Source organism: Ambystoma mexicanum, chromosome 1q, assembly GCF_040938575.1.
Source record: "Ambystoma mexicanum isolate Mex_15411 chromosome 1q, UKY_AmexF1_1, whole genome shotgun sequence".
NCBI classification, from domain to species: Eukaryota; Metazoa; Chordata; class Amphibia; order Caudata; family Ambystomatidae; genus Ambystoma; species Ambystoma mexicanum.
The window spans coordinates 178,280,082-178,305,166 of record NC_090922.1 but is presented as its reverse complement, the minus strand read 5'-3'; the positions used below and the strand labels follow the sequence as shown (position 1 = coordinate 178,305,166).

General features: G+C 51.4%; 1 protein-coding gene across 1 annotated transcript in view; it reads right to left on the bottom strand.

Moving 5' to 3' along the window:
• Window positions 1–25,085, bottom strand: part of LENG8 (leukocyte receptor cluster member 8) — a 381,640-nt gene that overhangs the window by 94,197 nt on the left and 262,358 nt on the right. The window contains exon 11 of the mRNA XM_069636827.1: window positions 13,450–13,551. Coding sequence (XP_069492928.1) covers window positions 13,450–13,551 — 102 coding nt within the window. The remainder of the gene's footprint in view (window positions 1–13,449; window positions 13,552–25,085) is intronic.

The following is a 25,085-nucleotide window of genomic DNA, read 5'->3' as shown; positions in this document are numbered from 1 at the left end:
AGGGAGCCAGAGCCCTGCCAGGAGGCGAATTGCTTACATTTCCTGTTGTCCCGAGAGGCAAACCGATCCACCTGGGGGAGTCCCCACCTGAGGAAGATGTTCTTCAGTACCAGGTCTTTCAATTGACACATAATGGTCTGCCCCATGTCTGCTGAGCCTGTCCACTTCCAGGTTGGGTTCCCCAGTGAGGTGGACAGCCCTAAGGTACATGTTCTCCAGAGCCCATTCCCACATGCTGACTGCTCGGTTGCATAGCGGAGGGTATCTGGTATCATCCCCCCCCCCTGCTTGTTGACATAGTACATGCTGGTGGAGTTGTCCGTCTGGATAAGGACTGTCTTGCCCTCCATGAGAGGAAGTAAGGCCCTGAGAGCCAGCCAGATGGCCTTCAATACTAGCCAGTTGATGTGGGACTCCTGCTCCGGTTGTGTCCAGACCCCATGGAAACTGGTTGTCCAGGGTGGCTCCCTAGCCCTTTAGGGAAGCGTCCGTAGTCCCTGCGGCCTGAGGAGCCGCTTGCCGGAAGGGCTTGCCCTGCCATAGGTTGAAGTTCGCGGACCACTACTGAAGGTCCAATGAGTGGAGAGAGGGAAGAATGTTGACAGTCTCCACCTGGGAGCCCCTCTCCTGATTCCATGAGGCTGCGAAGTGCAGCTGTACTCTCCTCATCCCGATCCTCGTGTGTGGTACGGCCAACAGGACCACTGCATGAGACCCAATAGGTGTTGGTACCACCAGGCCGTGGTGACTGGCCTGGAGAGGAAGTGAGCTGTGGCCCTCTTGATGGCTGCAATCTTGTCTTCCGAGGGAAAGACTCATGGAGCTTGTGTCCCAGAGGAGGCCCAAGAAGGTCACTGTCTGCGTGCTAATACTGATGGTGAACCCCAGGTCGTGGAGCGTGTTCATCAGTGCGGATGCAGTATAGTGGACCGCTTCCGGAGAGGTGGCTCGTCCAGTTATGGGTAGAGGTGATGGAGCGCGCCCCCCCCCCCCCCCCCCCCCGAGTAAGGCTGCCACTGCATTAACCTGGTAAATACCCTTGGTGCTGAGTTAAGGTCAAAGGGTAGCACCTTGTATTGGAAATGACAGCCCATGATCCTGAAGCACAGTAAGGAACTATGGGGCTGCCAAATCGGGACGTGAAAGTAGGTGTCCTTCAGACCCAGGGAGCACATCCCCAGTCCAGTGTTTCCTCAATAAGAGCTGGCGTAACCATCTTGAATTTTTGCAGAGGGAGGGAGAGATTGAGGGTGGAAAGGTCCAACAACTCTCTGCATTGCAATAGAAGGCCAAGTCTTGCTGGGAGGCTGGGACTTCTTCCACTGCCTAGCTCTCGACCGGATCTCCGCCAGCAGAGTTGATGTCCCACTCTATGGGGGAGGAGGGGATGAAGGAGGAGAGGAAGGTACCAGTAGGCGGAACCCAGTGGTCTTCTTTCTTCGCCATTTCTTCCTGGAAAGGTCCATCTTAAGATTTACTCTGCGCGCCAAACCAGGTTTGGTCTCTGTTTGCTTTGCCTTTGGCAAGATTCACGAATGAAGCCCACCTCTGGCTCCAGGTTGTCTGGCGGGGGCAGGAAGCGAGGGAGGTGCCCGAAACTCCCTGTGCTTAGTCTCCTAGGAGACAGGAATGCACTCTTAGGTGATTGTCTTATTCTGAAACCTCTTTTCTTTGACACTTCTGTAGTTTTCTAAACGCAACAGTGATTTATTAATGTCCCCAGCATCCCAACTATTGAAGTCACCTGAGGGTGTAGGTAGTGTGTGGGCCATCCCAAAAGTGTAGCTACTGGTTTAGAATTATTGAGAGTGTATTTATGCGTTACTAATATATTGCCACCTTCTGAAAAAGGCTTACTCTAATTGACTGTTAAATTAATAATTGTTTAATCAAGAAACGTTAGGTAAGAGTTTATTTGAATACTTGCCACTGTGAACCTCTAACTCCCCTACAGGTCACATTGACCCCTCTTGAGATAAGCCTGGCAGCTCAACACGCCACCAACCTGTGTAGTCGAGACTTATCACAACGGTTGGGTTCCTATTGCCAGGAGGTCAGGGTTGTTGTAGTGCACCCAAAGGGTACGGCATACAATCTTGCCCAACACTGAGGACGGCTGAGGCTTAGAAAAGAGTGACGCTGCAGCGATCACGGTTGAATGCAGTGGAGGATGCGCCAAAAGCAAAACTGTATCCCCCTCCATTTGCCTATACTTGGCATCTAGGCATTGGTTGGTAGGCTGGGCCGAGTGCAACTTGAGCCACCCCTTCTTGGCTAGGGTGACAGTCTTTCTGTATCAGGATCCCGTCTTGGTAGGGTGGTTTTAGGGTGATAACTTCTGCCAAGGACCCCCCACCTCCCCCACCCCCTCCTCGGGCTGTGGCAGGCCCAAATATTCTGCCAAACCTGCAAGGCGTTCGTGGAAGGCCCTTGCTGAAGATGGGGTGTCGGGGTCGTCGTCCTCGTTCGTGTCCACAAGCATGGTCGGAGACTCCGGAGCTGGTGGAGGCGTATTGGGCGCCGTGGGCTGCAGTGTGGGGACCGGAGCTGGTGGGGCAGCTGGTGTGGAACCGCCTGCACTGTGGGTAGCTGGAATCTGAGGAGCCGGCTGGGGTGCTGTGGCGACGGAGCCATGGGAAGGAATGACTATGGGTGCCTGTGGGGTGTCCTGGGGGAGCATGTCCCTGATGGCATTCTGGGGGACCAATCTGGGGGGTTCGCATCAGCCCTAGAAACCTTTCAAAGAACCTGTCCATGGAGGCTGTAGAGGTGGCAGGTGATATTGACGGAGTGGCTAGAGGCTGCTGGGGCTGGGGCGCACAGCCTGGGGTGCAGGAGGAACCTGCCCTGCGCTGCTGATGGATAAACTGTAGGCCACGTACCTGGTTGACACCAGTCCCACCTTGTGACTCGTTACTCCACCCGCTCTGCCAGAGGGGGGAATCGGCGGCCATTTTGTCGAGCTGCATCCCTCAGACATGTCGATATTAGGGCGCAAGCCTGGTAAAAAAAACCTTGCGGTCCCTCATCACTGACACCGCAAGGATCCGGAGACCCCCTCGGCCGTGAGGCAAGCAGCTGGAGTAGCCTCGGTACATGTGTTGGTGCTAGAACCTGAAGGGTCCCTCCCAGTCGGGCGCTTCTTTGGGAAGGAGTCGCCCTTACGGGGTGCAATGGTAAATAGAGGCCTTACCTTCGGCCTCGAGTGACGTTTGACGAAGTCCTTTAGGTACTCTGGAGGTGACCTCTGGAAGAGCTCCCTCCACCAGCTAGCCTGTTCTTCAGCGCATGTGGCGTCAGAGCGTCTCATGCGTAACAACCCTCCCAGCCGTGGTCGGGCCAAGGCAGCGGAGGCAAAGGGCATGGGTGTCAGATGTTGGGAAGAGCCCCTCGCAGGATGGACACCTACTGAAGTCGGCTGAAGTAGACATGCACCGGGGAGGAGCGTGGCGTCGGAGGAACAAGTACCTAATTGAAAAGAAAAATATAGACTATCCAGGGAAGAGCGTGTGGTATTACATGGCTTAAGCCGAATCCAGGAGCGCTGGTGAATTGGGCGCATTCCCGTCAATGTAGAAAAGGTGACTGAGGGGTGGTGCCGGTGGGCGGAGTCAGGCGAGCACATGCTGCCAAGGCCGCGCCCCACACAACTCAAATTTTAAAGGGGAAGGGTTTTCTGGTGAAAAAAGTTTCCGTCTCCTGTGCCTCACGAGGGACACCCATACAGTATGGAGGAAAGGAGACAGGATGTAAAGGTGTCCACTTGATCCTGAAGTTCCCACTCGTGGCAAGAGCGCAGCTCCCTGCTGAGAGAGAGGGAGACTGTTCTTTACTCCTGCCAGGTGAAACGTAATGAGGAACATCCCCTGGGCGACGCCCCAGTGCCACAAGTCCTGTACTTTTTTGTCGAGCACTGGGGGGGGGCAGGGGGGGGGGGAGGGGGTCTGGTGACCCCCTGCTTCCGGATGAAAAACATTGTGGTGGTATGGCCTGTGAAGACCCTCACCACTTTGCCCTTGAGGGACAGGAGGAACGACTTCATGGCCCAAAACACTGCTTTTAGTTCCAGTACGTTTATGTGCAGCGTCTTCTCCTCCGGCAGACACAGGCCTCTGGCGTGAAGACGTCTAGTGTGACCGCCTCCTGGTATGGGGGCCTCTGAAAGTCTGTGCCCCCGGTGATGTTGGCACGCACGCCCCACCACCTTATCGGCAGACGGAACTCCTAGTCGGGCGCGATCCTGCCCTGAAGACTCCGGACACCTGGATCCAATGGCCGTCCAGGACCGGATGTATCAATAATCTGCAGAGCCGGATCAGGTATATACATGACATGCCGAGCAGTGACATGATGGTCCTCACTGTGGCGATCTTCAGGGCTAACAGCTGTTGCACCTTGTCCAAGATGGCCGCCATCGTCTCCGATGGAGCCGCCAGGCAGGACACTGTTGAGCCTGGATCCCAGGAACAGCGCGTCCTGCGATGGAGTCAATTCACTGAGAAGCACAGGTCAGCAACAGCTGGACGGACCTTGTCGTATATTCCACAGCAATGTCCCTTGAGTTGGCTCGGATGAGCCAGTCGTCGAGGTAAGGATACACATGAATCCCCTGTAGTCGCAGATGGGCTGCCACCGGAGCCAGGCACTTCGTGAAGACTCTGGGCGCCGACTTCAGTCCTAAGGTGAGAGCCTTTAACGATGAAGCGTAGGAACGTCTAGTGCTAAACGTGGATAGGAACGTGGACGTACACGTCCTCCAAATCAAACGACAGTCTACCTGCTTCAGTTGGCCGATCACGTGTTGCAGTTTGACCATCCTGAACTTCTGCCACTTTGTGGTTGAGTTGTCTTAGATTGAGGATGGGCCTCCAGCCCCCTGTCTTTTTTTTATGACTAAGTATCTTGAGTAGACTCTGGAGTCACTTTTGAACTAGCTTCATGGCCCCCCCACCCTCTTTTTTTTTTAACATGGGCCGAACCTCCAGCAGCAGCTGAGGGATGTGCTGTTCCTGTCGGGCCACCGGTGGTGTCCGTCGAAACTTTCGTTGAAACTCCAAGGTGTGTCCGTGGGCATCCAGCACCCAATGGTCAGTGGCGACTGCCTCCCACACGCTGAAGAAGTTTGCCAGCCGGCCACCCACCGGGGTGCACGGGTGGGGGCCCAACGCCCAAGCCAGTTCATTCTTGCTTGGAGGTCGACTGGCCGCCTTGGAGTCCCTGGCGACGATGGTCCCCTCCGCTGAAGGCCTTGGAGCGGCCCCTGTTGGTTTCTTGGACCGAGGAGCGGGAATGTTGGCAGTAAGAAGAGGAGCTCCGCCGTAACCCTTCGTAGATGAGGGAGACTTGCCTCCTGAGGACCAAAAGGATGGCAGTCGCTGCTGTAGCGTGCCCAGGGCACGTGCCGTCTCTGCCTTGATGGCTTGTAGAGACTCATCCACAGCCTTCCTGAAAAGATTGTCAATGGGCATATCCAAAACCCTTGTCTGGGCCTCCTGTCGAAAGGTGGTGGGCCTTGAGCCAGCCACGCCGGCGAAGGCAAACGCCACTGCCCATTTGGCGGAACCCAGCGTGCACAATGTCCGCAGCCACTGTGATGGCGTGGTCCGACGCCACCTCGCCCTCTTGTAGAATCTCCAACGCCTCTGACCTCTTATCGTCGGAGAGGAAGTCCAGGAGAGGTGGAAGCTTGAACCACAGCTCACTGTCGTAGCACGATACGATAGCAAGGGCGTTGGCGGCCTTGATGGTAGCTGCTGCAGAGGAGATAACTCGTCTTGCCATCGCATCCAATTTTCTCCCCTCTCTGTAAGGAGGGGTGGACGCTGCCGAAGACGTAGAGCCTGACAACTTCTAGGCCGCTGCAGAAATCAGAGTCCGGCGACGGCTGGGCCCACAAGCACTTGGGCGCGGAATTCAGCACCCTGTACTACTACTCTAATCGGTCCTTCGCTGGGGCCGTAGAAGGGTTCTTTGTTAGGGAGAATTCTCATAATGTGCTAATTCCCTTCACCTTAGAGACCCCCAGCAACTCTGCTGGATTTTGAGGACTTGATTTTCTTACCTGGAAAGAGTGAGCATTTTTTTCCCCCCACTCTCCTGTATTTTGATGTGTGTTTTACACTTGTGTTCTTTGATTATGGAGTTTTAGATAACTCCATAGGCATCTTTTCATGTGCGTTACACAGCACCCTCAGTGCAGTGACACAGGGATGTATTTTAGACTTCCCAGAGGTTTAGATCACTTCTCTGGGATAAACTACTGTTTCCCAGAGAATGTAAAGTGAAAATGACTAACTAGTCTTTCCAAATTCCTAGAACCAGCACACACCATCTTACCCCTCCAGCACTCCATTGTTACATAGTATCCGTTGCATCTAAATGCTCATGTAGCAGTCAAATGCTACCCTTTTCTATCGAAATGGATGGTGGCAGTGGTTTTACAACGAATTACCATGATTTTTCCTTACCGCGAACACCAGTAGCTAAAAATCACAGGAGCCATGTTTTTCAAGATGGCGCCTTAAGCCACTCTGTTTAAACAGGCCCGGTGGTCTTTTTTCACTGTTTCTTTTTGGAAAGGTCCTTCTAGTGTTTGTCTCTTCGTGCCAAACCAGGTTTGGTCCCTTTGTGTGCCTTTGGCGGGCTTCAGGACTGAAGACGGCCTCTGGCGTCTCCGTTTGTGGGGTGGGCAAGAAGTGAGGGAGGTGCCCAGTCTCCTAGGAGACCCAAATGCACTCTGGGGTGATTGGCTGGCTGACTGTCCGGCAAGTACACCCACCCTGCTGGGTGAGTGACAGCTAGGCTGGAATGAAAGGGAGAAAAGTGTTTAAAAGGCGAGTCTCTTGGACTGGAAAGCAGTCTCGACCAATCAACTCGTAAGCCACCTGGATACCATTCTTGGAGCTGGTAAGGATTGACCAGGGGGAAGGACACCAGCTGGTGTGCTTAAATTACAGCTACTGGAACTGAAGTGACTCCATTTTGTCAGCGTTTTTTCGATGATCCCCCTGCAGTGCAGGAGTCCCCTGACGTCATCCCTCTTGTCCCCACGACTGAGGCTCAGGAACAGTGAGATCTATCTGCAGGAACTACCAAGAACCAACATCTACTGCTGCATCTTGTTCTTCATATTCAGGTACTGCACCAACCCGATTGAGAGAACTTACCTCTTGTGGTGAAGGTTTGCTGAACTTTCCCAACTCGCAGGCCTAATCGGCTTGTGACCCAACATGATTCTTTTTCGTACAAACTACTTCTGAGAACTTTGGCAAAGACTTTACCATTTACTTCAAGAACTGCTCTTTCTTATCCAAGACACTAGTCCATTGACTTTGGCCTAGGCCTATTGAACTGAATAGAGTCCTCTAGTGAACTATAACTATTTGCACTGCCTAAGAAAGTATTGTGATCCATTCTGCTAACGTGTGCCTTTTTACTCCCCTTGAATAACTGAAATGCCATTCTGCTCCTAATTCAGGGGAGCCTAATTTGTTCAGAAACTTATAGGTTTGGTATTAAAGTGTGTTTGTGTATAATACTAAATTGCCTCCTTTTAGTGAATGTTTTCTAAATGATTGTGTAATAAATGTTTTACCAAGAAACACTAAGCCCAAGTGTCTACTTGAACCACTGTGATTGTAAGACCTCTGTGTAACCTCTTGTACTGCTCACATTCCCTCTTGAGATAAGCCTTGCGCCTCAGCTTGCTACCACAAAACTGTGTAGTACAGACTTATATCAAAGGTTGCTTTTGCTTACTCCTGTAGTCCTAATTGTATGTGGTGGTCCCCGAGGGTACTGCATGCAATTCTGTCTAACAGGGATATGTACGAGAGGCAGCAGACCCCCTCCCCCCTGTCGCAAGGACCAACCCGAACCGTATTGGTTACGTGGGGAACGAGAACAGGACTGTCCGCGAAAGGAGCGGCAAGAACTTCCCCCTCTGTTGAAAGGGCCTTTGAGTGATCTGATTCAAAGATTTCAAAGTCTTGTATTTCTTGGCAGTTTCGAACGCCTCATCAACAACCATGCCAAAAAGGTTATAGTCTTCCACCGGTTTTTTGATTAGCTACGCTTGTGTCTCCGGTTTGAATCCCGAGTTCCAAGTGTGACGTTACAAAGGGTTCCCTGGTCTAGGGTTCTACCTGCTGTCTCAGCAGCATCTAAGGTGTTTTTGAGGATGTTATGGTTTACTTGCTTACCATCTGACACAACTGTAAGCAGGTGAGAACGCTCTGGTTCAGGGACCGCCTGCAGCAGGTTTCATTGGACATCAGAATAGCTGGCCAAAAGCATGGTATTGTTGGCTATGCAGGTGGAATATGCTGCCACAGTAGTGATTCTCTTGCCAAGAGCATACTATTTTTTACATTCCTTGTCCGGCGGTGCCTTGCCTGTGGACAAGGTCACGCCTGCCCCTTTCCTTGTCGCCGTGACCACAAGAGAATCAGGGGTGGCATGACCCCTACTACAGAGGGGGCCAGAGGGGTAGGGCGAAAAGGTTTTTCCACCTGTAAGTTCACAGCCCTGGTTTGTGAAGGTGTTAATAAGGAAGGGGTGATGCACCTTTTGATAGAGTTCAGTAAAGGGCTTGCATGGCTGGCAGGAGGCTTATCCTTTAAAATTTCCTCTACGAAACCTGAATCTAGCACGGCCTCTTGCGTGGCTACCTGGACGTTTTCTGCTGCTTTTTTCAGTATGGCGTTAAAATGCCATCTGATCATCTACAGGGGATGCCTAACGCAGAGGTGGGGTCCAGGCATACGGTATCAGGATCCGGGGTATGGGTGTGAGACAGCCAGGGTGGGTCATCCACCGGCTGTTCATTCCCGCCCCCTCACCCCCCAATCCGGGTATGATCAGTGGGAACCTCAAAGGGATCATCCTCCTGTGAATAAGGATCAAGAGGCATCTCCTCTACATGAAGTGGGCAAGAGGTTCTTTGGAATTTGGCCACTGTAGGACAAAGGTCTTCTTCCCTAGGCCTTTTAGGAGTGAATCTCTGAGAAGTCAACAAATATAGCCAGCCTATCCATACATCCTTCAAATTTGAGAGATGAGCCAAACGGGAAGGGGGTTGGGGGGGGGGTGAAGGGAGGTGATATAGGGCTCCTCCTGGGGACCCCTATGTGTAAAACGCCAAGATTTGTCAAGGAGAGTCCTAGATAAGGACTGGGGACTCTGAGAATAATCCTTCCGCCCTTCCGGGTGTGGAGACGTGTCTTTGGAGTTGTGATTTTGTTTACTGACCCCTTGAAATGATCTTAGCGAGACTCTCGCTGATGTTAGGCGTCAACGGGAGGGGTTTAGGCCCTTTAGACTGTTGTACTGTAGATTTAGATGCAAACAGAGCTTTATGCGTCAGCGCACTCTTAGGAGGTGTCTCGACGGCCTTGTGACTTTTGGTGCTGGCAACCTTACTTGCAGAATGCCCAGATGTATACAGCGACGCGGTTGCAGGGAGGGCTTCTGAACATGCGAATCGGCGGGTAATGCCGAGGTACTTGACGTACCCGTTGGCGCATTGGACCGCTTCGACTGATCCGTTGAGGCCGTACCAGGGGTTGTGTGCTTGATTCTATGTGAAGCGGGTGCGTCCCTGTCGCCGGGGTGTACATTCCCCAAAGCAGGACACTTGTGCCTGGTGGGGCTGTGGACGGACATCATGGAGCGCAAGTTCTCCGATGAGCAGTCAATGGCATCCGGATCGGAGCCCTGGCAGGGAGAGTCACTCTGGTTGTCACTGGAGCACCCTGGCCTGGGTCAGCACCTTTTGCCTTGGAAAGGGAGGCCACCACCAATTCAATAGAGAAAGGCTATTTGGCCTAGGCCCCCTGGGCCTTCACGGGCAGGTCGGCCATTTTGTCCTGCTTGGCCTTCTCCAGTCTCTCCTGCAGCTTCCCTGGGGTAGCTGAGGTTCTCTTGGATGAGTATCTGGAGACCAAGGCAGACGGAGATTAACGCGCCCAGTCTGTCATGGGACCTGCTTGCGCGGCGCACCCGACGGAAGCGGGCTTACGGTGCTTGGCCTGGTTTAGGACCCCCCCATGGATGGAGCACCCTGAAAGGTCTTAGAAGCCTGCTCTGGCTGGCTGGATCCGGATGCGGCCTGCACCTGTGAACCATCCCAGGGTAGAGGCCCTGGCCTTTAGCCACGTCGCCAGCCGCATGGGTCGATCTTTCATCGTGCGCTTGGTGAAGCCACTGCAAATATCACAATTTTCTTCCTTGTGCGTCGGGTGCTGGCAAGATCAAAAAGGGAAGCGTTGTACTTCTACATGGTCCGGTGCGCTTTAGGCCTGATGGTCTTCTGGAAGCCTCCAACACTCAACAATGTTGCCCTTGAGGGGCGATGAAAGATGCCGAACAAAACGGGCCCCCGTTAATCGGATGAGTAGACTATGGAACACAGGCTCGAATTGAATAATATAAGAATTTTCTACCAAAAAAAAAGCAAAAAACGCAGAAAGCTTGGAATTAAGCACGAGGACGCCCAACACTTGAACATGTTGTAAAAATCTGAAGATGGCTGCCAGCGGAGGGGCTTGGGTAGAGGGCAGACATTGGCTGGGGGCAGTATGACCCAGAGCTCAGCGATTGGTTTTTTAGGAGAAAGACAAGTTTAGAAATGAAAAAACTTTTTTCCTTTTACCGAGGATTCCCAGCCTGACAACAGGGAATATTCATGAGCATGTGAATCCATGCCAGACCACATGCTGGAGAACTTGGCTCCTTCAGGTTTCTTCCAGGATCTCTCTAACAGCTGCAGGCGTCCTCTTCTGATCCAAAAAGTAGGTAAGAGCCGAAACTCCCACTAGCCAATCAACAATCTGGCCCATAGACACTCCAGCAGTGGTCTGTTAGGCAGGATTGAATGTAGAAACCCTGTGGGAGACTACACCAGCCTTGTCCTCTTGGCTATAGTTAACCCAACCTTGGTAGAGGACTGTACGACAGGTTGGTAGAGTGACTGAGCAGCCAGACTTATCACAAGAGGGTTCAATGTGAGCTGTAGGGTTGTAACAGTTTCACAGTGACATGTATTCAAATAAAACTTACACTCAGTTTCTTGATGAAAATAATTATTAATTTAACAGTCAGTTTTAAAATAAGCCTTCTTTAAAAGGGAGCGATATGCAACACATATATACTTCAAAACTATACACTCTCAGTTTCAGTAAATAAGTAGATACCCTTTTGGGATGGCACACAGACACTTCCTACACCCAGGGCTGACTTCAGTAGTTAGGACAATGTGGACATTAATTTATCACCCGTACATTTAAAGCAATACTGAGATTTGTGGCAAAAAGGAGGAAGAGGTTAAGGGAGGAAACAATGGTTAACAGGTTTTTCAAACAGGTAAGCACTTTTGGAATCCCCAATGCAAAGTAAAGTAACCCTTTCCCAGCTCTACAAGTAAGGTATATATGACTCTTTTGAAGGGATAGTTCAACACAAAGTCAGAGGGCAGCCAGTCACTTGATCAAAGTCTAGGATAGCTGAGGTAATTGACGATTAGCACAAAAATCTTGCATAATGTTAGTTTGTTGAAAAAGAAATCACTGTTGGGCCACAAGCTGGGAGGCTGGTGAAGGGCAAAGCTGTAAGCGCCTCTGCAACACGCAGCAAATACAAGTCTCAACTGAGAGCAAGCAAGCTACACAAGATAAGTACCCCTTAGTTCACAGTACCTTAGGTCTGAAGAAACTGTTTCATCTGGCTTCGGCTCCTGTTGTAGTCTGGCAGATCCTGTTGTTCCAGGGCCTCAGTTGTGGGGACAAGAGGGAGGACGTCTGGAGACTCCTGCACTACGATTTGAAGGTCAGCAGCAGCAATGGACAAAGTTCAGATCAGCAGCCCTTCGTGGTTTCAGCTACTCGCAAATAGCACCACTGCAGTTCTCTGATACCTTGTGGATTTTCCTCACTTCTGGGGTCCAGCACTGTTGAGGTGGCTCAGGCTTGGTTAGTCCTGCTTCAAAGGAGTCTGGAGGATCTTCCTGGAGCTCGGGTCAGACTTAAAAATGAGGCATCCTATTTTGGTGTTCCTGTCCCTTGCCACTCGGTTCCACCAGCAGCAATGGAAGTACAGCCAGCAGAGAGGGGTTCCAGTCGAGTTAGTCTTGGGGCCGATTGGTCCCACCAACCCAAGGGGAGAAGTCGTCCTTGCAGGGCTTCTCTTGTCGATCAGAATTCGGAGCTTCAGCAATGCAGCAGGGCTTCACCGGGTAGCAAGCTACTCCAAGTTCTTCTCTGAATTCCTTCGTCCAGTGGCCGACTCTGCCTTCCAAGCAAAAGACCTCGCCTTTTTATGCAGGTTTCTCCCATTCATTTGCAGCCTAGCTGTCACTCTCAGCAGGGTGGCTGTCCTCCATTTTGTCAAAATGGCCCCGATTTTTTTTCGCCATTTCTTGTTGTAAAGGTCCGTCTTGAGATTTACTCTGCAAGCCAAACCAGGTTTGGTCCCTTTGTTCATTCTGTCTTTGGCTGGATTCACTGCTGAAGCCCGCCTCTGGCTCCAGGTGTCTGGCAGGGCAGGAAGCGAGGGAGGTACCCCGAAACTCTGGCCTACTAGGAGACAGAAATGTACTGTTGGCGATTGGCTGGCTGGCTGTCCGGCAACGACAGCCACCCTGCTGGCTGACAGACAGCTAGGCTGGAATGAATGGGAGAAACCTGCATAAAAGGCGAGGCTTTTTGTCTTGTGTTGGCAAGATTATATGCAGTACCCTTTTGGGTGCACAACCCTGACCACCTGGCAATAGGAACCCAACCTTTTGTAGAAGTCTGTACTACACAGGTTGGTAGCGTGATTGAGAAGTCAGGCGTATCTCAAGAGGGGTCAATGTGAGCTGTAGGGGAGTTACAAAGAGATTCAAAGTATTCAAATAAACTCTTACGCACAAGGTTTCTTGATTAAACAATTAATTTAACAGTCGGTTTGAATAAGCATTCTTCAGAAAGGGAAATATAATGCTAACACACAAATACACTCCAAAATACACTTAATATTTCTTAATCAGTAAGTACCCTTGATAAAAAGTTGCCAAAAGTAACACAATTAAGGGAAACAATGTTTCCCAGTACTGACAACCTGAGGGATGTCAGTTTCCTCATGACGGATGTGCTGTTTTTGCAGTGAAGCCTTCACTACAATGGATTTTGCTCTTCAGATAAAAAATACAAGCAAATAGTCTGCAAGTCCATAAATATGTAGGTGGAACAGTGCTGTAAAGAGAAAATGTTCCCAACACACCCCATATTGCCTGAAGCCATGGCGTTACAGCTTAGCTACAATACTTTGAGTTTGGCTTTTTCATTGTTCACTAAATAGGGTGGCCTATTCTGAACATCCATTTTGACACATTCTGAAAAGTGATTTGGGTGTGAAAATGATTATTCAATGTATGCTTTCTGTTCAAGACCCACTGAACAAATGTAAAGCTACCGTTAGGTCCTGCCGGATGGATTTCATCTGCTCACAAGCAAAGGCGTAGTCTTGTTTCTCCTTCCAATGGGCTTTGACCATAATGAGAGACTTCCTCAGAACCTATGGAAGAACACAAAACAGTGTAAATGTCCACAAAGAACTGAGAAAAACAGAGCATACAACTATCATATGGTAGCATACTCATAATAAGCATTGCAACAAGCTATTAGGAACACGTCATATTAGGAGATGCAATAAGCAATGGACTAGTGTTCAGATGGATTTCCCAAAAATCAACCTGTGGAAGGTGGGAGGAAAGGAGGGGGTGGGGCGATTTTTTAAAGGGGGCGGGGTTGGCACCGTATTAATGTGGACAACAACAGGGGCCTAGCCAAATCCAAAAAAGGTTAGGTAGCAGAGTGGCAAGTCTTCGTCTCAGGTGTGTATTTCTGGGGATACAGAGTCCACACAGAGCTACACAAATAATTCAATTTGGACAGTTAAGTATAAAGGAGTGGCCATTGCAGCAATTTCTTTCCAGTTGAGGGAGGGGTGTGCAAGGGTTGCGTCCGAGCACCCCTATTGTTGAGTCTGTACATCAGTGTGTACATAAAACATGCATTACTTACCGTAAAAGCATCTCTGAGGATTGTATCTGCTTAGATTCACATGCTGTGCATATGGTCCGACATCCAGTGGTAACCGAGGAGTATTGCATCTTGTCTTTCGGGGGACCGAAAGGGGACGTCGGCATAGGCGTGTCTGAAACACTATCCCTATCGTGACGTGTGTAGTACCCAAAATCCCTCATGCGCCGAGGTCCCTCCGATTGTAATTTTTCTGCCATGAGGGAGCCCAAGGCTATAGTGAGTGAGTACATGAAGAGAGAAAGTAGTAAGAAGTCTATGTTCCTTCCACCCCGAGCGGGGAGGCAGGGAGGGCGCATGTGAATCTAAGCAGATACAATCATCAGAAATGCTTTTACGGTAAGTAATACATGTCTTTTGATGCTTGTTAATCTGCTTAGAATCACATGCTATGCATAGACTAGCGAGCAGTACCCGGAGTTGGAGGTGGGTTGTGAGAAGTAACAGTAGAAAAAAGATGCCTTAGTACTGCTTGTCCCACCTGAGAATCACACCTAGAATAAGTGTCTAGGCAATAGTGTTTTGTAAAGGTGTGTACAGAACTCCAGGTTGCCGCTCTGCAAATGGACGCTAGGGGAACATTTGCAAAGAATGCTATGGATGCCCCAGTGCCTCGAGTAGAATGTGCTCTAGGCTTGAAGGGCAGTTCTCTCTTTGCAAGAGTGTAACAGTGTGATGCATTTGACAATCCACCTTGATATTGCTGATTTAGAGACAGGGTCCCCTTCTCTATCAGCTGCCACTGAAACAAAGAATTGTTTAGTTTTCCTCAGTGGTTTAGTTCCATCCATGTAAAACATGACTGGCCTGCGCACATCTAGTGTGTGAAGGCTTCTTTCGGCCATGTTAGTAGGTCTCTGGAAGAACGTGGGTAGTTCGATTGACTGGTTCACATGGAACTTTGAAATACATTTCGGCACAAATCTGGGATGAGTGCGCAGAACTACTTTATCTTTGTGGACTGTTACAAAGGGGTCCAAGACCGAGAGGGCCTGTAGTTCGCCAACTCTTCTGATAGAAGTGATTAGCTACTAGAAGGGATGTCTTGTAAGTCAGGTCTTTCAGACTAGCTTTATGCATAGGCTCAAAAGGGGGTCCGATGAGCCCAATTAAAACCACATTTAGATCCCACCCAGGGGCTGGGTGAGTGATGGGGGATACATTCTTTTAACCCCTTCCATAAAGGCTTTAATCACAGGTATTTTCCACCACAACACCTTTTGCTGTGACGTGGTGTAGGCTGACAACGCCGCTAGGTGAACCTTTAAGGAATTGAAGACTAACCCAGAGTCCAACAGATGGGTTAGATATAACACAATGTGTGAAGGCGAGCAATCGGTGGGATTGACGCCTTTGGAACTGCATCAAATGACAAAACGTTTCCATTTGCTGGCATAGCAATAATGTGCGTTAGGCTTTCTTGCCTCCCTCAGTATGTCCATGCATCTTTGAGGGAGTTGCAGATGTCCAAAATATGACTTCAGGAGCCAGGCTGCCAAGTTCAGAGTTTGTGGGCATGGGTGCAGAGTCTCCCCCCTGTCCTGAAACATGTTGAACGGGCAGGGCAGCTTGACTTGCGGGGAGAGGGACATTTCCATCAGGTGCGCGAACCAGGGTTGGTGGGCCCATATGGGAGCCACCAGAATCATGGTGACTGGTTCCTGGTGCATCTTGAGCACTATCTTGTTCAGAAAGGTAGTCGGGGGGGTGGGGGAAGGGGGTGGCGGGGGATCGTAAACAAATTTCCCCGACCAAGTTATCCAGAGACAGTTCCCATTGGATCGGTTCTGGGGGTACCTGGAGGCGTAATCTGGGCATTGGGCGTTCTCTGAGTAGCGAACAGGTTGATTTCTGGAAACCCCCATTCTGCGAAGACGTTGGACACAATGTCTTCGTGCAGACGCCATTCGTATCCTTCTGGCAGAGGAAAATCTCTGCCGAGTACATCTGCCAAAAGATTGAGTTCCCCTGGAACATGTTGGGATATCAGGAACATCTTTTGTTTGAGAGCCCATATCCAGATGTTTTGGGACAGCTTGGATAGCCCTGGAGAGTGAGTGCCCCCCTGCTTGTTCAGATAATACATTGCTGTTGTGCTGTTGGTTAGGACCAGCAGTGTCTTCCCTTGCAGTTGCTCCTGAAAGGCTTTCAATGCTTTGAACACTGCTGGTAGCTCCAGTAGGTTTATATGGTTGGATGCTACCTGAGGGGACCACACTCTGTGCGCTGTCTGTTGAAGCGGGTTTATTGATGATGGATGCCTGGGTCTCAGGCCCGACATACGCAGCCACGCGTGTGTCTTTAGGAGAGTACCCTGTGTGAGAGACCAGCCTGCTGTCTCTGCAGAGTCCAGGGTATTCTTTACAACATTTTGATTGGCAAGTTTGCCCTCCGAGACAATGGTGAGAAGCTTGGCTCTGGTTGGTTCCAGAACCTCCAGGAGGCCTTCCTGGAGTAGGTTCAATTGGGCGTCAACATAGCTTGCCAGTAACGTCATGTTATTGGCAATCAGGACGGTATAAGCAGCCGCAAACATGACCCGTTTGCCTAAGGCATACAACCTTTTGGACTCCTTGTCCGGGGGTGACTCTCCCGTGGCAAGGGGAACCCCTGCTCTCTTGCGAGTGTTGGTCACCACCAGCCATTCTGGGATTGCGTGTCCGTTGATATAAAGCGGGTCGTGGGGGAGGGCCGGAAGAGTTTTTCGACCCTTGGGTTCACAGCCCTAGTCTGAGCGGGTGCGAGTAAAGGGGCCAGGCGTCTCTTTACAGAGCTCAAGAGAGGGATAGACTGGCTTGCCGGAGGCTTGTCATTAATAATGAAATCCTGTTCAGGCAATGCCTCAAGCGTGGCAATTTTAAAAAATGTGGCTGCTTTTTTCAATGTGTTGTTGAAAGCCATTTGATCATCCACCGGGGGAGCTTGCCGAACTGGTGTGGATGGGGAAGAGTCGAGGCAAACGATACCAGAATTGTGATCGTCCTGCTGGGTGTCCTCCCAGTTGTCAGTTGCGCCTTGATCTTCCCCATAATTGTCCAGAAAAGAAGTCTCCTCCTCTTCTGTATAGATGTCTATACGTGTCCTTCTGGACATCTTGATAATCAACAAAGTGTTGAACATCTAGGTGTTGGGCAACTCGTGTGTGAGGGTTAGGGTATACCCAAGCTTTTTTCAGCTGACGTTGATCAGAAGCCCCGAAAACCTGCTCCAGCCGATCCATATACCCCTCAAATTGCTCTGTGGTCCACTTGGATGACCCAAATGGACCCAGCTGAGCAGGAACCGGGTCCTCTGCCCCAAGGTGTTCAGAGGATCTCCTCAGGGTGCTTGAGAAGGGTACCTGGCTCTCTTCGTAAGAGTCCACAAGATCGTTTTCCAAAAACCGTGGAAAACCTCGGCGGATTGGCCCATAACTGTGGGCGAAACCGGTACTAGGCCCACTGCCATAGCAATCCTATTGATGCTCTTACTGATAGTTACCGAATCTTCGGGGGACAACGCCTCCGATGATGGTTTCTCAGGTAGAGGCCTACTCGTAGTTTTCGGGTATGCACGGGCCTTGGAAACCTTGAAACTCGTCTTGTTCAGAAACTTCGGCGTGTGTAGTTTGGGGAGTAGCGCCTTTGTTATGTTTATTAAGCCCAGTCATGCGCTGCTGCGGATGCGGGGAAGGCTTCGGATCAGATCGATCCGATGGCGCTTGCGCCTTCGAAGAGGTCGTCGAGGAGGCCGCTTGGGTTGTGTGTTTTGTGCAGTGCGATTGTACGCCCCTGTCACCGGGTGTGGTCCTTGAAGCAAGACCGGAGTCGAGTCTGGAAGGGTCGGGGACGGGCATGGCGGCTCTAGAATAGTCCGCCTCAAGGTCTACAATGTTTGCGTTGGACGTTTGGTCATCCGATGTACCCCCGTCACTCTCGGCTGGTGTCGCGGCAGGGGAGGGCGGCTCCACGCGTGACATACCGTACCCGGCCCACCGCTTAACCGGCGCTCCTTAAGGGATAGGTTTACGAGTTATATGCCGAACACCGCTTTAGTGCTCTAGGGGGAGACAAGCGTACACTAAGTGTGCTCGTCTTTCCACAGATATCTGACCCTACACAGAGGGCAGAATCTAAATGGAGTCCTTTCCATAGCAGAAGGGAAGGGTGACCAGACCAAAAAGGAAAGAAGTGGAAAAGAGGAAAGACATAGCAGTATGGCAAACCCCGAGCCCACTCTCCCTACTGTGTAGGCCGGCCAGAAGGCCCGACCACGTGGAGGTCCAAACGCCGGATCTTAGTTGCCGGAATCCACAGCCGTAGACGGTTCCCCCGTAGTCTTCGCCGAAGATGTTCTTGATAGAGGAAGTGACTTAACGGGGATTAAGCCGACAATTCGGTAAAATAAACAATGTCTCATGAAGAGCTCTGCTATAGGGCGACCAGTTATCTGGGCGGAAAAAAACAGTCTGAGGGACCTCGGCGCGTGAGGGATTTTGGGTACTACACACGTCACGATAGGGATAGTGTTTACAGACGCCTATGTTGACGTCCCCTTTCGGTCCCCCGAATGACAAGATGCAATACTCTGCGGTTACCAATGGATGTCGGACCATATGCACAGCATGTGATTCTAAGCGGTCGGTTTGCCAACCGGTGAGCCACCTGGAGATGGAAGCCTTGGACAAGGCCTTCCCATGGTTTACAGGACCAAAGTTCACAAAAAGCTGAGCGAGCCACAAAACTTCAGCGCTCAAGCCACATCCAGCGAGTGCAAAGTCCTTTCAGCCGGCAACGAAGAAGAAGAAATTCTGACGGACGGAACCTTGGGTATGAAGGAGGGGTTGCTTTCGCAGCACCACCCTCGTCTCGTGGAAAATCAAACAAGGCTGTTTGCAGGACGGGGTCTGGATCTCACATACTCTCCTGGCAGAGGTGATGGTCATGAGGAAAGCGGTCTTCCAAGACAAGAACTTGAGTGGAGCTTGATGCATAGGCTCGAATGGGGCCCCCATGAGCCTAGTCAACACCACGTTGAGATCTCACGCCGGGGCATGCGCCTTCCCCAGCGTGACCGATCGGAACAGTCACTTGATGAACTCTTTAACTAGATGGTGCAACCAAAGAAGACCGTCCCGGAGACCTGGTGTAGTGGGAGATAGCTGCCAGATGCACCTTGACAGAGGCGTGCACCAACCCCGACTGAGCCAACGACAACAAGTACGGCAGGACTTGCAGGGCTGTAACCCTCAGAGGGTTAATCTTCTGCGACCAGCACTAAATCGCGAAACTTTTCCATTTGTGTCCGTAACACTTCAGAGTGAACAAAGCCCTGGTCTTGGCGAGGACCTCCCTGCAGTCCGCAGGCAGCTCGTAACCACCGAACTCTAATGCTGCAGGACACAGGTCATCAGGTTCAGCTATCATGGATCATGGTGCAGGATTGCACCATCCTTCTCTGGCGAGACAATCCTCGACCACTGGTAGCTTGACTGGAGGGGACACTGACATGCTGAGAAGGTCCGGGTACCAGATTTCTTTCGGCCACGCAGGAGCAACGAGTATTCCTGCACCGGCACTGTCAGACTTGACTGATGACTCGTAATAGTAACGGCAACGCCTACAGGAACAGGCCTTCCCCAAGGGAAGGAGAATGTACCCCCCCCACCTCCATGTGCCCCGGCTGGGGTAACCTGCTGGCGAAACTTTATCACTTGGTGTTCGCTGCTGTCTCAAACAGATCGATCTGGGGACTGCCCCACCTGAGGAAGAGATTTGTCCACTTGATCTTGCCAAAGCTCTCACTCGTGGCAATAGCGCAGCTCCCTGCTGAGGGAGTCAGTGACAGAGTTTTTGACTCCCGTCAGGTGAAAGGGAATGAGAAACATCCTCTGGGTCGACTGCCCAGTGCCACAATTCCTGCACCTCTCTGCACCTGCCCCCATGCTTCCAGATGGTAAACATTGTCTGTGAAGTCCCTCATCACTTTGCCCTTGAGGGACGGAAGAAATGACTCGAGGGCCCAAAACACTGCCTGTCCGTCGTGACCGTCTCCTAGTACAGGGGGGCTCTGGAAAGCCGTGCCCCCGGCAATGTCGGAGCGCACACCGCACCACCTTATCGACAGAACTCCTAGTCAAGCACGATCCTGTCCTTGAAGCTTAAAACTGGATCCAATGGGCGTCCAGGAATTCCTAGAGTGGTCACACCCGCAACCTGCAGAGCCAGATCAGATAGATACATGACTACATCATGCCGAGCAGCGACTTGATGGTCCTCACCGTGGCAATCTTCAGTGCAAACAGCCATTGCACCTTGCCAAAAATGCCCGCTATCCTCTCCTCCGAGGGAGCCGCCAGGCTGTGTTGAGCCTGCATCCCAGGAACAGAACGTCCTGCGATGGAGTCAAGCAGGACTTTGCATAGTTCACAGAGGACCCCAGGTCCGTCAGCAGCTGTATGGTTCCCTCCGTGTGATCGACAGCGATCTCTCTTGACTTGACACAGATGAGCCAGACATCGAGGTATGGGTACAAGTGAATTCCCTGTAGTCCCAGATGGGCTGCCACCGGCGCCAGGCACTTCGTAAAGAGACTGGGCGCCGACTTCAGTCCGAAGGGAAGAGCCTTGAACTGGTAGTGCTTCCCTTGCACAAGGAAGCACAGGAACTTGCTATGTTTTTCGTGAATGGGGACGTGGCAGTACGTGTCCTCTAGATCCAATGACAGTCTCCCTCCTCCCTACTTGATGTACCTGTTGAGTTGTCGTAGATCGAGAATGGGCCTCCAGCCCCCTGTCTTCTTTCTTACTAGAAAGTATCTTGAGTAAACTCCCGAGTCGCTACGGAACCAGCTCTATGGCTCCTTTTTTTAACATGGCCTGAACCTCCAGCAGCAACTGAGAAATGTGTTCCTGCTGGGGCACCAGTGGTATTAGCGGACAACGTTGCTGAAACTCCAAAGTGTGTCCGTGGGCGAGAGCGTCCAGCACCCATTGATCGGTGATGTATTCCCACACACTGACGAAGTTCGCCAGCAAGCCTCCCACCGGGGTGCAGGGGTGGGGGCCCGACGTCTTGGCCAGTTCAGTTGTTCTTGGAGGCCGGGGCGCCGCCCTGGAAGCCTTGACAACGACAGCCACTTCCCAAGGCCTTAGAACGACCCTGTAGGCCTCCTGGGTCGTGGAACCGGAGGGTTGGCGGTAAGAGGACGATCCTCAGCTGGAACTCTTCAAAGATCTGCCCGACTTACGTCCTGAAGAACGAAAGTACAGAGTTATTACAGCGCGCCCAGGGAACCGGTCGTCTGTCGGTCTTGATGGCCTGAAGAGATTTGACTCCCTTAGCAAAGAGATTGTCTCCGAATGACATGTCCAGGACTTCTTGTCTAAAGTTGGTGGACTTGAGTCAGCCACGACGAAGGAAGCAAACCCCGTTTCCCATCTGGCGGAACCCGGTGTCTGCAATATCCATGGCCACGGTGATGGTGTGGTCCGATGCCATTTCGCCTTCCTGGAGGATCTCCATCGCCTCAACCAGTTTGTCCTCTGGGAGGAAATCCAGAATCAGGCCATCTGTACCTTAACTCCCAGTCGTGCCTGACCAGGATGGCTAAATCGTTCGCCGCTTTGACAGTCATTGCTGAGTAATGACCTTCCTACCCAGAGAGGCCAACTTCTTCCCCTCATTGACCGGGGGAGCAGACGACGACAGGTTGCACTACTTCTCCAAAGCAGCCGCCGAGTCCAGCGATGGCTGTGACCGCAGACATTTGGGTGCAGACTCCGGCACCCATTATTTCTTTTCTAGCCGGTCTCTTCGCCGGGGCTGAGGCGGGGTTCTTCAGTGTTAGGCAGAATTGCATGCAGTACCCTCTGGGACCACCACATACAATTAGGACTACAGGTGTAAGCAAAACCAACCTTTGGTATAAGTCTGTACTACACAGTTTTGTGGCAGCGAGCTGAGCAGCCAGGCTCATCTCAAGAGGGAATGTGAGCAGTACAAGAGATTACACAGAGGTCTTACAATCACAGTGGTTCAAGTAGACACTTACACTCAAGGTTTCTTGGTAAAACACTTATTAATTTATTACACCATCATGTAGAAACAATTCACTAGAAGGAGGCTTATTATACTCAAACACTTCAATAACAAACCAATGAGTTTCTGAACAAATTGGGCTACCCTGAAATAGGAGCAAAATGGCATTTCAGTTACTTTCAATGGGAGTAAAAAGGCACAAGTTAGCAGAATAGATCACAAATACTTTCTTAGGCAGTGCAAGTAGTTTTAGTTCACTAGAGGACTCGATTCAGTTCAATAGGCCTATGCCAAAGACAATAGACTAGTGTCTTGGATAGGAAAGAGCAGTTCTTGACGTAAACGGTAAAGTCTTTACCAAAGTTCTCAGAAGTAGTTTGTTGGGTCACAAGCTGATTAGGCCTGTAAGTTGGGAAAGTTTCATGAACTTCACCGCGAGAGAGGCGTTCTCTCAATCGGGTAGGGACAGTACCTTAGAATGAAGCAAAAGATGCAGCTGAAGACAATGGTTCCTGGCAGTTCCTGCAGATCTTGCTGTTCCTGAGCCTCAGTTGTGAGGATGTCAGGGGACTCCTGCACTGCACGGGATCGTCGGAAAACGCTGACAAAATGGAGTCATGTCAGTTCGAGAAGCTGTAATTCAAGCACACAAGCTGGTGTCCTCACCCCCCCCCCCCCCGGTCAATCCTAACCAGCTCCAAGAAGCCTGGTGGCTTACAAGTTGATTGGTCCCACCAACTCAAAGGAAGTCGTCGTCCCTGAAGGGGCTTCTCTTCGGTCTAGATGAACTTGGCAATTCGGACCTGTAGCAGGGCTTCACCGGGCAAACCAACGTTCCAGGAGCTGCAGCAGCCGTCCTCTTCCAGCTCCTCTTCGGTTCTTTCGTTCCAGTGGTCGACTGCTTTCCAGTCCAAGAGACTTGCAACAGTTTTCTCCCATCCATTCCAGCCTAGCTGCCACTCATCCAGCAGGGTGGCTGTCCTTGCCAGACAGTCAAAAAGCCAATCATACCAGAGTGCATTTGGGTCTCCTAGGAGATTAACCACAGGGCGTTTTGGGCACCTCCCTCACTTCCTGCCCACCCCAGACACACTGAAGCCCACCAAAGGCATAGAAACAAAGGGACCATACCAGGGCTGGCACGCAGAGACCAATACTAGAAGGACCTTTCCAAAAAGAAATGGCGAAAAAAGAAGACCGGGGCACGTTTAAACAAAGGGGCTTAAGGTGCCATCTTGAAAAACATGGCTCCCGCGATTTTAAACTACCGGTGTTTGCGGTCGGGAAAAATCATGGTAGTTTGTTGTTAAACCACTGCCACCAGCCATTTCGATACAAAAAGGGTAGCATTTGACTGCTACATGAGTTTCTAGATACAGGGGACACTAGGTAGCCCCTCCAGCACTCTATAGGAAGCTAGTGTGTGCTGGGTCTAGGAATTTAGAAAGACTATTAAAATTAATTTAACCTTACATTCTATGGGGAACAGTTTATCCCAGAGAAGGTATTTAAACCTTTCGGAAGTCTAAAAAAAAAACATCCCTGTGTCACAGTGGGAAAAAAGGCTCACTCTTTCCAGGTAAAAAATAAAGTCCTCAAAATCCAGCAAAGTTGTTGGGGGTCTCAAAGGTGAATGGTATAGCAAATTTGAGAATTTTCCCTAACATTCAGCAGCACCAGACCCTCATCCCAGACGTCATCCTGGAGTGGTTCTGACAGAATGGTCTTCCTTTTCGCCTCCTGGTGCTGATACAGGAAGCCCCCCTCCTCCGGGGTGAGTTGAAAGAGTTACCACACAAGGGCGATCATGAAGTGGAAGGAGCCCACTTCATCCGGCGGAGAAGCCCTTGGAGGCGGAGAGATGCCGCCGCCGTCATCGTGTCCGTTGGAGGCGGAGAGATGCCGCAGCCGTCATCGTGTCGTGTCCGTTCCCGTATGCCGAGGGGGTTGTGGTGTGAGGGTGTTTAAGGGGGCCAATGACGGCTGGAGTGGAGGCATATGGTACCTCCTTTGCTTCAGAGGTGGTGGCCCCGGTGTCAATTGGGTCATCGCCAGTGGTGCCGTCGGCATCCTTTTCCGACTCTCCGACACCAGTGTGTGGAGGGTTGAGAGATCATGCGATAGATCTCTGGGAGGTGCCTGGGGAGTAGGGTCGCTAGGCCCAGCACATATGTCGTCATCCCCGCCTACCTCATCATCATCACCTCCGGGGGGGTCTGCGGGGGGGGGGGGGGGTAGGGACTACCTCCGACGTTCGTCAGTGTCTTTGTCCCAAACGTCTTCGGGGATGGTGTGGACGGAAGCCTCGTCCTCAAATATCCATGCCCTGGAGTTCTTACACTTTTTGGGTCCTTGGGGGTCGGTCTCGGGTTAAGGGACGGCATCCTCTTCACAGGTTTCCCCGAAACCTCCTGCCTGTGAGGAAGAGCCACCCAGGCCATCAAAGGGACACCATGGGCTGGGTCAGCCACTTTTGCCTTCGAAAGTGAAGCCACCACCAGCTCAATGGAGGACGATTTAGCCTGGATCACCTGGGCCTTCACAGCGATGGCTGGAGATGGAGGACGATGGAGATGATGAACGGGCCGTCGCGGGTCCTGCATTCGCAGGACCCCGACAGAAGCGGACTCGCAGTGCTTGGCCTTGTCTTGGGCCCCCACAGATGGCGCGCCTTCAAAGGAGTTCGAAGCCCACTCTGGCTGGCTGGATCCGGATGAGGCATGCCCCTGTGGACCACACATGGTAGAGGCCCTGGCTTTGAGCCACGCAGCCAGCCTGAAGTGCTCCCAGTGCACTTGGTAAAGCCGCGAAGGATCTCGCAATCTTCTTCCTTGTGCGTCGGGTGAAGACGAAGGCACTGGGAATGCTTGTCGTCCATTAAAACCTTCCGCAAACCGTAGCTGGTGCAGAGCTTGAAGAGTTAAGCCCCGTCCTCCTCCGACATGATCCGGGGCGGTGTAGGGCTGATGGCCTTCTGGAAACTTCCAAG